Here is a 16172-nt window from a genome sequence, read left to right as displayed (position 1 = left end):
GAGCAGACCCTCCTGCTTGGGAATCACTGACCTAGAGGAACAGACCCTCCTGCGTGGGAATCACTGACCTAGATGGTAAAGGGTAAGCATGCTTCCTGCTCCTCCCCAGAAGGCTTCCCGTCAGTGGGCATGCTCTGGCTGCTGTCCCTGGACTTTCCAACAGCGATAAACTGCACGGATAAGGGGAAAAAAGCAACGTGGTAAATCAACGACTCTCCTCCATGTCTGTTAATCTTTATCACCCTGAGTAGTGTTCACTGTTAGTTTTGGAAAAGTAAAGAGAAATAACATTTTGGGAGGGAGGGGGCGCACATTTTACTGAAGAAGGGAGTCCAGCTGAAAAGGATTTGAGGAAAACACAAGCTTCCTTTACACAAAGAAAACATTCATGTACCAGCTTTGCTTTGCCAAATCTCTCACAATGTAAAAGAAAAACACTTTGTGTTAACCCTTGTATAGTACTCGGGTCAAATTGACCCATTTGGTAAAAAAAAAATGGTACAAGTTACATTTTTCTACCTAAAATCAACGGCCTTTCCTTATTTCCTGTGATAAACATCCCTGACTCAATTCAGAACATTATTCTGGATATGACCACTTATGTTGTTACCATAGTTTCGGGGGGAATTATAACCTTATGATAAAAAACAAACCACTTCCATTTTTAATTGTGTGCTAGTAGAGATTGATGCATTCCCTAAACATATATGTTATCTCAGCGGTTTGAAATTGAGATAAAGACAATATTTGTTAACAGATTATGAAGTAAAATGTTGTAATTGTTTTTAAAACCCCAAATAAGACTCGGGTCAGTTTGACCCGAGGGATACGTGAGGGTCCAGGAAGTGAAGGCAACACAAGGGTGTAAGAAATGTAAAGATGTCAACTATTACAGGGTATTAAACTGGGGGAAAATGAACATAAGGAATTTGATCTAATAAATACCGCTTATGACCCAAAAAAGATATTCTTTTTAGATTTGGAAATACCTGAATACATTTACATCACAAAGATGTAAAATATATTTAACAAACCACAAACAGGTTGCCTTTTAATGGCTGAGCAATCCACCAACGTGTTCCACCTTTCTTCCTGTGGAAGCCACATTAAGTAAAGGTGGGATTGTGCAGGTAAATCTCATCCCTATTTAATCGTTCTTCCAGAGGATAAGCGTTGAGTCTTTATTTCTCTTTGGAGTGCTTTCTGGGGAACCACAGTGACGGAGACGCGTTTGAACGAAAAGGACAAAGCTCAGTCATGTGGCCACGCCGAGAGGCTGCGTAAGTTTTCTAGCATGTTGCAGTAGACCTTAAACCTGCCGCCTACTTCCTCTTCCTGCCCCGGCCTCTCCTGCCCCTGGCGGAGGACGGGCCGGCGCCGGCGCTGTCCGACGGGCTGGCTCCGATGTTGATCTGTCCCTCCTGGATTTCACTGCGGGCCTCCGGAGGCAGGTGTTCAATCTGCTGCTGCGTTTCCAGATAAAACATCACGTCTCTCAGCTGCTCCTTCAGTTCTGCTATTGCCTCGTCCTTACATTCACCTACAGGGAAACAACAGACAGATGGTAAGTACACTGGCAGGGAGAAGACATACTTGCTACATACCTTATCTGTGAATTGTCCTTAAAGTGTTATTCTTTGTGCCTTTTAATTTCAACTCAGAGACAAATAAAAGTTATTTGAATTGAACTTTTACAAATGGGGAATAAAACTATCATAACATTTTAAGAACAAATGCTGAACTTGTTAGCAAAAAGCTGTTTATTTTCTACATCCGGCAGTCATAGAGCAACATGATGATTCATCAGGAGTCTTTGTGTGTGTGTGTCACCTGATCAATGTCAGTCCAATATTCTCTGTCTTTCAGTTGTTTTTGTCTCTACCGACGCCTGAGGGAAGTATCCGTCTCTTTAGCTGCTAAACGCTCCACTATGTTCACCAGCGGGTCTCTAACCGAGTGTGTCTGCTGTTTGCTGCTGAGCAGGTAGCGTTCAGGGGATTTTTGCATCTTTTTCTCTGAAAACGTTGCTATGAGAGCGCTGGGTGATAAGCAAAACAGTAAAGTTGGGGACCCGACAGATAACAAAAGGTCTGAAACTCGCTATAAAGCTCCGTAACAGCCGAGAGGAGCTGCAGATTCACATTGTTGCATTATCATTTGGCACACTAGTAAAATGACTGCTGGATGTGCAGCTCCCTTAACTTGTAAACCCAAGATTATAGTAAAAACTATTTACTTTACAACACTCAAATGTGCAATAGAATATATACACTACTCCCATACTTTGATATATTTGTGGCAGCTCACCCAAATATCAACATTGAGTGGCCACATATTGATCTTCTTTATTTTTACTATTTAAAATGGGTAAAATGTTACTGTAGAGTGGAACCTACAAGAAATATGCTGATGTATGTCACAGCTGGCCTCAGGGCTGTGACCACCACACAGCTGTGTGAACATCCTGTCTGTAAAAGTGACTTAAATAAACATTTAGGCCTACATACAGATTAGAAAGGCTGTGCAAAGACAGCAGAAACATACAAGCATAAATGATAATTAAACATGGATTAAATCAAAAATACACCTACAGGTGAGTTAGTGTAAAGCATCTAAACGACCTCCTGTTTCCCATTGACAGACATGTAAGCACCCGGTGGACCTGATCTGTCAGATGTTGAATATCCAGGCTGGGAAAACAGAGTAGTGAGTGCCGTGGTGCCCGAGGAGAAGTAGTACTTACATCCTGTGCGTCTGGGCTAAACCCAAGATGGTGAAATACTCCAACTGGGGAAGTGGCGTAGACGTTCAGGGAAATGCTCCAAAATACACAAAGAGAAGCCGCTGAAGCAATCGATAACTCTGGATGGACGGATGTTAATCCGGTCTTACTGTACGGATGTTATTGGCAAACTGCAGCTTACAGATCGTCATCTGATTTTTAACTTGTTTTTAACATTATATTAACTTAGCGGACGCTTTTATCCAAAGAGACTTCCCAATAACTGCATTCAACCAAGAAGGCATAATGCAAAAGTACTTTTACGCCCAGACCATTCGTTTACACGACAGCTGTGTTTTGGGGGCCTGCAAACAAAAACTTCTGAAACCGGGTTTGAAACCAGGTTCTGGAGTAAAAGCTTTTGAATACGCAACTCTAGCGTTGCAGTGGAAACTACCAAAACTGGTCTCTGTGGAGCCAGAACCAGAGAAACGCAGCAATCTCACCCCCACCCAGCCCTCGCCTCCCAGGCAAGGTGGACCTCGGCCGTCCATTCAAAACAACGTCTTCTAAAACTTTCTTAAAACGTTAAAGGGAAACCCTTTCCGATTTTGGTGAGAACGTTGTCACAATCACATGGAAGTAATAAGTTTGCTTTGAATAAGTCAAACTACAAAGTGCCACATGTAATAATATAATATAATAATATATCCATCATCTTTTTAGCCAAGGTGCAGTCGGAAGATATGTTTTTATTTACATACGTATCGGCAGCACACTTAAGCTTTAATTAGATGGTGACACAGAGGAAGAGCCAACTTGGTGAAGCTGCTTTATTAGGAAAGTTATGATAGGACACTTTAGCTTTTAAATTAAAGAATAATGGATTTCTGAGTTCCACATGCTGCCCAAAACAAGTAACCTTGTCCATCTTTGTAGTAAGACATATCTTAACATCTTCAACGCAATGCAACAGACACAGCATGGATGTTTTTACTAGAGTCAACCAAACCAAGCGAGCAGTGTAACCACAACGTCCCTGGACTGAGCCCTGACTACACTCATTAAATCACATGTTAATACAAGTGAACAGGAAACTTGGGATCAAAGTGCTCCGACTGACTCCAAGAGGACAGCGGATACACAGTCGTGGTTAGATTCGTTTGGTTATCAGTGTGGAATGTTTTTAAAGAAGAAGAAAAGAAAAAACAAAGGTGTGGGTTAAACTTTCCAATCCCTCTTATCAAAACAAGTTAAATGGCACAACTTGCGTGTGTCTCTTCCATATAAACAGAGAGCACCTGCAATGTGGAACATCTGTTTTAACTTTCCGCATCCTGATAGCTGAAGGAAACATACAGGTAGGTCTGAGCCATAGGCCTAAAATTTCCATAAAATCTCTAGTGTATGCTGACATTAACGTCGCCCCCAGGCAAAGTCGGGAAATATCAGTATTTATGCAACTGCTGCCTAACAAAGTATCTTTTACTGTAGGCCTGACGATAAATAGACATGACTTTACTCTTGCTTTAACTTTGTCCACGTCCTGTCTACCTCCAGCAGCGCTTTGTTTATGATTTGCAAATATGCCTGTATAAATGAGGAAGTAGTTTCTAACTGCCAGCCCCAGATCCCAAAATAATCCATCTACCTTTAGGCACATATGGCCTTTGCTCTCTGGGAGTATTTTCTGAATGTCTAACAGCATTCAACACATTCCTGTTGTGTATCCATCCTGCAAACACCTTATGCTCCAGATTCTTTAGCCTGACCAAGCAGCAGCCTCCAGGTGTGAAAAGTGAAGCCAGTGCTGAACCTCTTATATCATCTTATATAACTACAGTTCATTGAATAGCCTTTTGAATTTGTCTCCAAAAGTGATCCCCCCCATGCTAAAACGCCCAACTTTACAGCAGAAATAAACATGCTTAGGCCCACTCTTGATCACTATAGCTAAGTTAACCCTTCATGACATGCAGCACTTTAAGCCTGAATTATATTCAGGCTTAAATCCACTTCGAGGTTCATGTCAGAAACATACGGGTAAATTCACGGAGACGACCATCATTTACACAGTTTAAAGTGTAAGATTGCTTTTGCACCTGAGTAGTTTGGTCCATTTAAAATGAACCTGGCTCGTTTTGGGTGGTGTGAACGCTCATTCAAACTCTGGTGTGGACCAAACAACCAAACTCTGGTCTGCTTGAAAACGGGGTTCTCTGTTCACTTCAAGTGCTTTAGAGTTTGGTCAACTTTAGGTAAGAGCGTGTCTCGACCCATTTACAGAAAGTGAACCAAAGAAAAAAAATTGTTTTTACTTGAAATAAAAAGAAAAGAAAAAGAAACCAGCATGCTACCGTGTCCAGTCCACAGTGTGCTGTAGGAGGGCCCTCTGTGTTGTGATGGTGACTAGCAAAATTATTAAAAATGATTCATACTTATTTATCAGTTATCGTCATCTCCTCACTCACCGGTCTCTTTCGCTTTGCGTTCCTCCTCTGCCAGCTTGGCCTGCAGCTGCACCTGATTGGCTCTCAGACAGCGGTTCATCTCCTGCTCCTCCTTCAGCTCCTGGGTCAGCTTCAAGACTCGACTGTTCAACTGGGTGCACCTGAACACACAAACACAGAGTCAGCTGTATGGTGGCAAGCTCCCTACAAAATCTGAACTACAGTTTACTAATGGCGCACCAATCTTAATTGGCTCCCATTCTGACAAAATAGCTTATATAAAAAAAACTAACAATATAGTTGTTTTTTCCCTCCGTCGCAGCACATCCTACGTCATTTGTCAGCAGCATGTGTGTCGCATGCTGGAAGAGTTGAGTTAACCATTCAAATCAAATCATCTTTACAATGTGAACCAGCGTGCTCAATGCCAAAGCCCTGAAAATGTCACACCCAACTAATAACTTGTTAATTAAACCTGGTCTTTTCCTGTTTCGACATGTCAAACCGTCCGCTTGGAAAATAGGTCTATTGTTGCACAGAAAACCAAAAAATCTGAATCAGCATTCACACAATTAGAATCGATGTCATATTCACAAGAAAATGTTGATATGATTAGACAACCGTCAACTCTGTTATTGACAAAATAAACAAATGTAACACGACAGATACCAAAGTGTCAGTCTTACTTCTTCTCTATGACCTGCTTGTCTTTGCTTATTTCTCCGAACCGTCGCTCCAGGTTATCACAACGCTCCAGGGTCTCTTTAAATTTGGCCTTCATGTTGTTTATCTGTTAAAAGACACGTGTGTGCAGAGAATAAATCAAAAAAAGATGCAAGAAAACTTCAAGACTTAAAAGACTTGAAGCCTGTTTCTACTACCCAGTACCTCCTCAGCGGTCTCCTTCTCCAGATGAACGATCTTATTCTCCCAGTAAATCCTCTGAGACTCCAGTTGACTCGTCAGCAGGTACGAGTACTGCAGACATGGAGAATCCATATATTTAATATATTTTGTGTTGATTTAGCAAACTAAGCATCAAAAGCAAATGCTTACCTCCAGTTGAAGTCCGTCAATTTTCTCAGCGTGGCAGATGTCTCCCTCGCACTCGTACTGCACCATCTTCCCGTCGGTCTTACTGGCCACCAGCCGGTGCACGTAGTTATCTAGAAGCACAAAGATCACCACGGGCTCGTCGGTTAGGGCAACGAAGAGTACCCAAACATGAATTTAAAGGTGGTCTGTTGCATGAGATCAATTAGTCAACAGAAAATTGATATTAAGGAAAACAATATCAATTTATTTAAGCAAAAATGCACCCTTAACTTGAGGATTTGCTGCTTTTCACTGTTTTATCATTGCTTATCAAAATAGTTTCCCCACCCCCCCATTTGTGCACGTATAGGACCTGAGCATGGGTGTGTATTTCGGGCCTGTGTGTAGTGCGTTCTAACAGAGTGACAGTTTTTTTTTTTTTTTTTTACTTTCCGACTAAAGATCATTAAAAAGTTTTTTTTTTTTATAAAAAAAAAAAATGTTATCTTCTGCCCTCCAGTGGCCAAAAGTGCTTAACGCTGTGCTCTTAAAGATGTAATCTTGCAATTCACCATCACCACCCTCAACTAGCATCATTTGCCTGTTCACCTACAACCACACACCCACCCACCCACCCACACACACACACACACGAAATCCAGTACCTCCTGCGTAGTCCCAAACACGGTGGTTGGTGAGCTGCATAGCGTAAGTATGCTGCGTTTCCTCAAAGTGCTTGTAGGCATGCCGGCTGACGTAGCGCCCACAACCGATGTGGCCGCAGATCAAACAAATCCACAGGTTCTACAGAGGGGAAAAAAGGCATGTGGGGTGAGCAAAAAATTAAAATTAAATTAATAATTATTAATTTAAAAGGTTAATTAAAAGCTAAATCAATTTCAGAAGAAGATCCTGTACAAGATAAAGAGCTACGCAGACTGATATCAGTTACCTCCTGCACTCCACACTCAAAGCACTTGTTCTCTTCAACTGGTTCTGGTGTTTGACAGTATCTACACACAGGACACCTGCAAACAGAGCCAAACACATTCATCTATTGTGACACGTGTGTGTTCAGTGGTCCTTTGTGAAACAGAAGAATACATGCAAAGAGAAGGACAAAGACAAACATCCCGTGACATGAAGCCCGGAGAAATAACCAGTGGACTAAGAATCAGGTGAGAGAGCACCGAGCATGGGATTCTGTCATCAGCGAGAAGGTTCCTATATGTACCGGGTTTTAAACCAGTCCTATACTTACACTAAATACCACCAACGGTTGCATTCATGCAGTTGGGGTGTCACCACTGACAGCACTGACATTTAGTCACATCATAGGTACAAAAAATGTCAGATTTGAGCTCATCTGAATGGTAACATCACGTAGGAAACACAGTCCAGAGTGGTAATTCCAGTGTGTGTGTGTGTGTGTGTGTGTGTGTGTGTGTGTACAACTCACGAGGCATCTTCCCAGCGCTGAAGACACTGGCTGTGAAAGCTGTGGTTGCAGAGCGTGGTGAGGATGCCGTTAACCGACTCGTCCATTCTCTCCAGGCACACGGTGCACTTTGGCAGCTCGGTGAGCTCCATCACCGGCAGACTGGCTCCCTGAGGGGGGGGGGGGGGGGGGGGGGGGGGGGGGGGGGGGGGGGGGGGGGGGGGGGGGGGGGGGGGGAGTGAGTCAGCGGATAAAGGGGAGGAGATTAGAGAAAGGAAACTATTTAGGATCAAAAGTATCCAGTTTTCACTCATTTCTTCCTATACTGCTGCACCTGTGCTTGGTTACAGCGGGCACCGTAGACATCAATCAGTCAACTTTTACTTATTTAACTCTTTACTGCAACCAGCAGGTATTCAAAGTGCTATACATCAAGGACCAAGTATAAAAACATAACATACAGTAAAACCAGAAACGGTTACATAAAAGCAGGAGGAAGAAAGAGAAATACCACGCTTTTAATTAATTGAATTTAAAGGCATTCTAAATAAATAGGTTTTCATATTATAAATTTTAAAAAAAGAGTCTGTAATAGTTTGAATGTCAGGGGGGGGGGGGGGGGGGGGGGGGGGGGGGGGGGGGGGGGGGGGGGGGGGGGGTGATCTGTTCTCGAGGCAGCAACTGAGAAAGTCCGATCACCCCACAGTTTGTACCTTGACCTTAGGACTTCTAAAAATTCAAAGGGTTAAAATATCAGAAAAATAGGCCAGGGCCAAGCTATTAATGGCCTTAAAAACAAAAATAACATCTTAAAGTTGATTCAAAACCCCCCGGGAGCCAATGGAGAGAGTAAAGAATGGGAGAGGCATTGGATAAAAATAGTTATTTTCATTGATTATTCCCACGACTACTTTCTCAACTAATCAATTTGTTGTTTGGTCGACAAAATAATAAAGTAATCAAAAAGAAAAGTCCAAGGTGCCGTGTTCAAATGTCTTGTTTTGTCTGACAAAAATGGTGGTAAAAAAATGACTTTTTAAACAATATATTTTCAGATATAATACAAGATAATATATTTATATATAAAAATACAATAATATAATAATAATATATATCATATCTCATATATTCGTTTTTAAATGACTAATTTTTAAATGACTAAATACTGAATAATTGTTTCAGCTTTAAGAATAAACTGGGAAATCTATTCTTATGGGTACATTTACCTCGTCAGACCTTATAACCTCCGCCCGCTCCACATAAACCATTTGGCACACCGCGTCCTCTATGGAGTTGAACTGGCGGCCATTACACGCTGTGTAAAAACTGTCTGCATCTGCCTACAATAAGAAAGAGAAAAAAGGAAAAAAGCAGCACAAAGTCAGATGGTGACTTAAGTCAAACTTTCACAGGAAAGCCAGAAACTGTGTAAATTGTAATTCCACATAGGAGATCAAGAAAGAGTATATATATATATATGTATGTGTATGTGTGTGTGTGTGTGTGTGTGTGTGTGTATGTATGTATATACAGTATATATAAGCATAGGTCATCCAATTGTTTTATAACAATTCCCTGCTAAAAAACTAAAAAATGTTTAAGGTTAAAAAAAGAAAACATAAGCTAAAACATGTGGGATGATTATGCTCTTACCTGTGAACAGAACTTAATCAGGACCATGTACTGGTTAGGGGTCGGGTCCCGTATGATCTTCATATGCTCCATGACATCATTAAAAGGGGCCAAGAGCTTCATGAGGTCATGGCTGGTCATGGTCGCGGGGACAGTCAGGATGCACACCATAGCGCTGCGTCTTACGTCCTCCGTCAGGGACGTCATTTTGCTACAAAAGAAAACAGCTATCCTGAAACAGCAGATTCAGGTTGGATCTCACAGCCCTTGAATTACCTCCTCAACTTCTCCACTTGCCGCCCTTCCTTGCATCTTAGTCCCTCCCATTGAGGAGGCGTGGGAGAAATGCTTCATGTGAATTTGTCTGCATTGGGGCGGAGTTAGCAATTCCTTCAGCTGCACAGTTTCCAGGAACGCTGCTCTTGTGAATCCTCGCTCATGGCTCCTCCGAGATCTACCCTCGATGCTCGGTCCTCGGGGCAGGAATAAGAGCTTTGACACGCCCTTCTCCAAGGAGTGACAGAACAACTTCCAATTCAGCCGAGGACGGAGGGGTCGAGGAACTATCAAATCAGGGTTACAAGATGCAGCCGAGGTCTGAAACAATGAATCAACATGTCAGATGGGACTCACTTGGTCTTGTAGAGGTGCATGATGCCGTGGACGATCTCCACGGACGGGTTTCCGCTGAAGAAAGAGATCTGGTCCGGCAGCTGCTTGGAGGGGGAGGCGGGCGTAGCGCCTGTTGCCTTGTTGGTGTCCTCTGAAGCCTCAGCGCCGTCCAGACTGTCTGCTTCAGTCTGCGCAGCTGGAGGTCCACTGTCCGGCTCAGGTGAACCACCGGGGTCTTCGCCTCCTCCCTTATCTGAAATATAAATATAATGGTCTAAACATTTGACGCATTTTAAGAATTACGCCGGCAATTTTCTAGTTTCCTGTCAATGTAAACCAGAAGTCAGCAACCTTTTATTTAAATTTAAAGATTTACATTTTATTTTTTTAACACAAAACATACAAATCAAAATATGGACACATCTGAACCCCCCCACTCGCCATCACCCCCTTCCTAAACAAAGTTCAAGACAAAATGAAATACTATCCAAAATATGCAACACAATAAAATCAAAACATAACTACTGTCAACCAATTACAGATATTATGTATATATGTTATCACTGTAAGCACATGGCATCCATCTATCCCCAGTGCATGACAGCCTTCAATAGGAAGCGACATTTTAAAATGTCCTTGTAGTGTAGTCTCACTTTGCCAGACCCTCCTCCACAACGCTGGAGTCAAACAAGACCCCAAGGGATTTGATCTCCTTCACTTGGGTTAAGGACTCAGTCCCTACCTGGAGAAGACACTCCATCGGTTTCCTGCTGAGAACCATGGCCTCAGATTTAGAGGTGCTGATCCTCATCCCAGCCGCTTCACACTGGGCCGCGAACCGATCCAGTGAGTGCTGAAGGTCACAGACCGATGATGCCATCAGGACCACACCATCCGCAAAAAGCACCAATGAGATCTTGAGCCGACCGAACTGCAACCCCTACCCAACCAGACTACACCTCAATATCCTGTCCATAAAGACTACAGACACAATCTGCAACGCAGGCCAGGCAGAGGCCAACCATCACCTCAAACCAGTCCGACCTACTGCGGAGAACACAGCTCTCGCTTTGGTCATACAGAGATCGGCTGGCCCTGAGAAGGGACCCCCTCACCCCATAGTCCCTCAACACCTCCCACAGTAGCTCCAGGGGGACCCGGTCATACAACTTCCCCAGATCCACAAAACACATGTAGACCGTTTGGGCACACTCTCAGTCTACCTCCAGGATCCTTGCGAGAGTGAAGATCCTTTGTTCCACGACCAGGGCGGAATCCGCATTGCTCAACCAGCAGCCGAACCCTCCTTTATACGCAACATCCAAAAAGGAAAGGGTCCATGTACGAACAGACAAGTCATGAGGCGGTTTTCAATGGGTTGAATTTAAGTGTCATGAGAAGCCCACATAGAGTAATCAGTGTGTCATATCAGCATTACGTCTGGAGTTATCTACCACGTTCAGGCAGTGTTATTTTTTCCCCACTAGCTAATCAGGTGAGGAGTAGTGCGGGTTCTTGGTGGGATTTGCAGCTTCTGGTGCTTACCTGGGCTGGGCTCGAAGGTTTCTATAACCATGTCCCCCATGGCTCTGCTACCAATGTGCTGGTGCAGTACGGCTGCTCTTTCCAGATCTGTCTTTCCACTCAGAGTGTGTTTGGCTACACCCAAAGCCTTCTCCTGCAGCTCCTTCTGCGACATGCCTTCAACTGAACACAAGAGACACAAGACAACAGCCATGTTTTTAGCTTGGTGACGATGCATTTTCTAAAGACTTTAGAGAATAATGGGGATTTTATCAATACAACGAAAGACTTCATCCTTCAGTTTATCACAAACAATCAACATCAACACACCTGGACAGGAAAAGTAACTAAAGCTGTAAGACAAATGTAGTGGAGTACAAAAAACATAATTTACCTCTGAGATGGAAGTACAAGTATAAAGTAGCATAAACTGAAAAGTACAAGTATCTTAAATTTGTACTTAAATTCTTAAGTAAATGTACTTAAATGCATTTCATCTCTGGGTCTATTCAATACATAATGTCTACTTTTGAATACACAGCTATGATGTTAGACTCTTCAGTGCTTATCTCTGCTTGTTAGCTTCATGGCTAACTCACAAACACAGTGACTTTCATTTTTAACGTATTATGAGAAACTTAACTCACCAGCCGAGTACTGGAAACCTTGTGGAGAAGGAGACTGGTCGGCTAATTCCAGACGGATAACAACCAGAGACACACTCATGTGTTAAAAAAGAAACGACCACTTTTACAGAGAACAAAACAACCCGGTGACAGCTAGCTAGATCACTAGCGAGCTGACTAGCTAGCTAGCTAACGGCTAAATATAATAAACAGAAGGGCAGTTCAAGCAAAACGCCTTTTAGACCAGTTACACCAGTACGTTAGTCACACTGGCTTGGTCTTTGCCGACCATGTACACACACATTTGGGTTTTGATACCTAATATCCTGTAGTTGTCTAAGACGTCAGCTAGCTTCGCTATGTGTTCACTGCTGCTTCTTTCTTTTTAGCATTTGGTTCTTCTTCGTGTAGAGAAGCAGTGAACACATTAACTTTGCGTGTGTTGCTGCCACCTACAGGGGCTAGCTGTGTACTGCACCTTTTACAGATTATGAATTATTGAAAATTGGTTTTCAATAAAATGGACAAACTTCATTTGTGACCAGTCCCCTTAAACCTGGAATACACTGCGTAACATTTACAGTATGTACATTGTTATTTTGTAGTTGATTGGATAATGTATGGAAGCAAATAATGGCCATGGCGATTTTAATCTTTTGAGAAACTTAATGCCAATCATTTAAAGTATTTCACTGCTACATACTGTACTTTACTCTGACATTTCCAGTAGAAAATTCCTCATTTTACTCTTTTTTAGTAAGTCAATGTGAGGTGGAGACGTCCGTGTAGTACGTATTTATTTTGTTTTTAGATGTATGGCTGTTGTCTTATATGACCTGTGTGTAATTTATATTACATGCTGCTGCACAACAAATTGCCCCTCGGGAAAATAAAGAATCCTTAAACCTTAAACCTTGAACCTACTCTGACATTTCCAGTCCTTCATTTCAAAATGTGCAATGTCAAAAACCTCATTTTAAAGTCCATTTAGATTTAGACAATGATTTACCTGAAATATTAGCTTCAGTAAATTTCAAAGAGGGGAATTCAAACCCCAAATTAACATGATTTTCATAAAAAAATCATTCAGTGCCACTTGTAATGGTTCCATCCATCTTTGTCCTGCTTATCTCCGGTAGACTGAGAGTTTTTGTTGTAGACAATCCACAACTATCAGAGAAGTCCAACAACAGACAAGCACTCTGGTTCAGATCAGGGGGGCCGGTCCTCCCAACCACGCCTCTCCATGTATCTCCATCATCCCCCACGTGTGTGTTGCAGTCCCCCAGCAGAACCATGGAGCCCCCCACTGGAGCCCCATGCAGGACTCCATTCAAGGTCTCCAAGAAGGCCCAAGGCGGCCCTCTTGTCCACCGGGGTGAACTCCCACGTAGCGGCGCTCAGCCGGGGGATTGTGAGCAGCTCCATGTGTTCCCTCTAGTTTTACACTTATGTTTTCATGATCGGTGAACCTCATCTTTATGAATTTGATGAGATCAAATTTTGGAGTTAAAGAAGCAGTATGAATTATTTTTGACTAATTTAAATCAGAAGAAGGTTTGTTATGGATTATCACATGTTTCAACTGATTTATTTACTTTTTTTTTTTAAATGGTAGCAAATAATCAAATCATGATCTGTGGTCTGGGAAGAAAATGGATTCTAAAAAATTAAATAAAACACATTTCATTCATTTCATAACGTTTAATGGAATCATTCATGTTATTTTGGGGCATTTAGGTTGAAAGAAACCATATTTATATGTATGTAGGTTTTGAAAGTGGGTCAAATTTGACCAAAGGACAACATGAGGGTTAAAAGCAAAATATATACGATAATTAAAAAAAATACATTGCACAAGCAAGCTCTCACATTTACTTTTTATTTTAAAAAACTTTGACATTCCAGTGTTTCTGTTTTCCATTTTCTAACAAAAGAGGGTGGTGAGAGGACACTCCAGATTGTCAACCATTATTCTGAACCTCAACAACAACAACATGTAGTCAGATCCCAAACATCTTCTCTCCAGCATCAGATCCACTGGGACCGACAGGGCTGGAGTGTTGAAAAGAAAAGAAAAAGGCATTTATGAGCAGATGTGTACATGATTGTATGCAGTTTACATATTAACAGGAAGGGGAGAGTTCACAACTTACTCACATTGCTCTGCCCAATTCCTAATAAAGCAGTAAAAACTAAAATCCAACTGCACACTACCTGCAGTCGTCCATCAGTGCTTCTGGGTGACACATGTAAACAACGTCTGCTGCAGCTGCAAAGATTAATCGCTTAGTTCTCAACTATTCCATTAATCACAAACTATTTTGATGATCAATTAACCGGTTTGAGGCATAATAATTCTCATTCCCGCTTTTTAAAATGTGAATATATCCTAGTTTCTTCTCTCCTCTGTCACAGTAAACTGATTTTCTTTGAGAATTGGACAATACAAGACATTTGAGGACGTCATCTTAGGCTTTTGAGAAACCGAAATCCCAATTTTCCCCCATTTGCTGACATTTTGTAGACCGAACAACTCTTTCATTCATCCAGAAAATGATCCACAGATTAATTCGACCATTAAAACAGTTGGTAGTTGCAGTTTATCAGCCTTTAGCTCTCATTGGTTACGCATTATGCAAGAGATGTTAATGTTTCTGAGAAGATGCTGAAGCTAATGAAATTGTTTTGGTTCATTAGACTGTGTGTGTGTGTGTGTGTTGTTCTGATAGGAATGACAAAAAACATTAACTCAGGACAAATCTTATGGCATCTACTGCAGCTGCTTTAAAAAAAATAATAATAAAAAAAAAAAAAATCCCACACTAATCACACACACTACTTGAAAATTCTGCCTCAATGCTTTTATTTACAATGAGGGCCAACGGTTGTCTGGGAAACACACGTGTGTGACTGTGTCGGAGCAGCTTAAATGACTGAAAGGAGATCTCCAGAATATAAGTCTACAGAGCTGAGTGTTGGCTCAGTGTACCCGTCTGTACTATCAGATGTGGGTCACAGTGGAACAAAACCCTCTTAATGTTCTAGTCTGGATTGAACAAGAACGCATACTGTATTTCCATACCATGTATTTTTAGAAAATTATATTATTTTCTGCTTTATCATAATTTTCTTGCAATTTTCTACAGATGCTTTTTGCTAGAAAGCTGTCCACGTCGAGGATGACTGAAGAACATTCGGTTCTTGGTGAAGATTCACATGAAGATAATCACACGTGGTCTCTTAAATAAAATGAAATCAGACCAGTCTTACAGGATTATGATTGTTTGGTGTGTGTGTGTGTGTGTGTGTGTGTGTGTGTGTGTGTGTGTGTGTGAGAGAACCAGATTCCACAGAGGACATGTTTACAAGCACTTCTACTGGGATTAAAAGCAATGAGGAAAGAAACAAAAGTGGCAGACTTGAAAAAAATTAAATAAAAAAATAAAGTCCTTTAACCTTTATCCCACCACTGCTCTTTATGATGCTGCAACCACAGAGGGGGGCTCTACTTTCAAAGCAACACACAAGGTAAACAAAGCAAAAGAAGAAGAAATGACCGTGACAAAAATAATTGTTGAATGGGAAACTGTCTGCAGGCGGCCATGTTTCCAGAGAGTGCTTCTGTTCAATGCTAAATTGTGCCTGCTTGCTCTTGACGGAGAGAAACAGCTGGAAAAGCAGCAGAGTGGACCAACTTTCCTTACTTTAGTGTTAACGGTCCAAGGTACGGGTGTCACTGTGATTGTTCTCACCAGAAAAACAAAGTGAAGGAATAAAAAGAGGGAACGTAACTGACAAACAGAACAGTGGTTTATTGTGTCTTATGCTCTCATTCAGTCACGGAGAGTTGTGGTAGTTGCTCTTTACTATGTACAATAATTTATTAGATTTAGTTAGATCTAAAAACTGCTTTTTCATTTCTTTCTAATTTGCTCGGTTTCTTCTTTTTTTTTTTTTTTTTAAAAAGGAGCAGGACTATTTTTCCTAATTTGTTTTACTTATAACTGCTGTATAAATTCACGAGTTTACTTACAAGCTTGTGTGCTATAAGAGTTGCAAATGTTCCAGTGGTGTGTGTGTGTGTGTGTGTGTGTGTGTGTGAGAGAGAGTGTGAGAGTGTGTGTGTGTGT

At 41.7% G+C, this 16172-nt stretch overlaps 1 protein-coding gene across 1 annotated transcript; it reads right to left on the bottom strand.

Annotated features, from left to right (window-relative positions):
• Positions 1 to 872: 872 nt before the first annotated feature.
• brap (BRCA1 associated protein) lies at positions 873 to 12477 on the bottom strand. Its single transcript, XM_034896116.1, has 13 exons — positions 12061 to 12477; positions 11435 to 11596; positions 9911 to 10142; positions 9299 to 9488; positions 8872 to 8985; positions 7667 to 7815; positions 7160 to 7235; positions 6873 to 7011; positions 6229 to 6338; positions 6061 to 6150; positions 5859 to 5962; positions 5194 to 5333; positions 873 to 1540 (listed from the first exon to the last, which is right to left on the bottom strand). Exons 1-13 carry the CDS (start codon positions 12137 to 12139, stop codon positions 1323 to 1325), a joined length of 1803 nt encoding a protein of 600 aa, XP_034752007.1. The 5' UTR covers positions 12140 to 12477; the 3' UTR covers positions 873 to 1322.
• Between the last annotated feature and the right edge of the window lie 3695 nt (positions 12478 to 16172).

Source organism: Etheostoma cragini, chromosome 16 (genome assembly GCF_013103735.1).
Source record: "Etheostoma cragini isolate CJK2018 chromosome 16, CSU_Ecrag_1.0, whole genome shotgun sequence".
Lineage (NCBI taxonomy): Eukaryota > Metazoa > Chordata > Actinopteri > Perciformes > Percidae > Etheostoma > Etheostoma cragini.
This window is presented reverse-complemented; position numbering and strand designations above follow the sequence as displayed.

Coding starts and splice junctions, on each gene's coding strand:
- brap (XM_034896116.1), bottom strand. CDS start 12,139: ATGAGTGTGTCTCTGGTTGTTATCCGTCTGGAATTAGCCGACCAGTCT. Junction 9,489..9,910: donor ATGCACCTCTACAAGACCAA/GTGAGTCCCATC, acceptor TTTCTTTTGTAG/CAAAATGACGTCCCTGACGG. Junction 6,339..6,872: donor TGTTTGGGACTACGCAGGAG/GTACTGGATTTC, acceptor TTGTGCTTCTAG/ATAACTACGTGCACCGGCTG.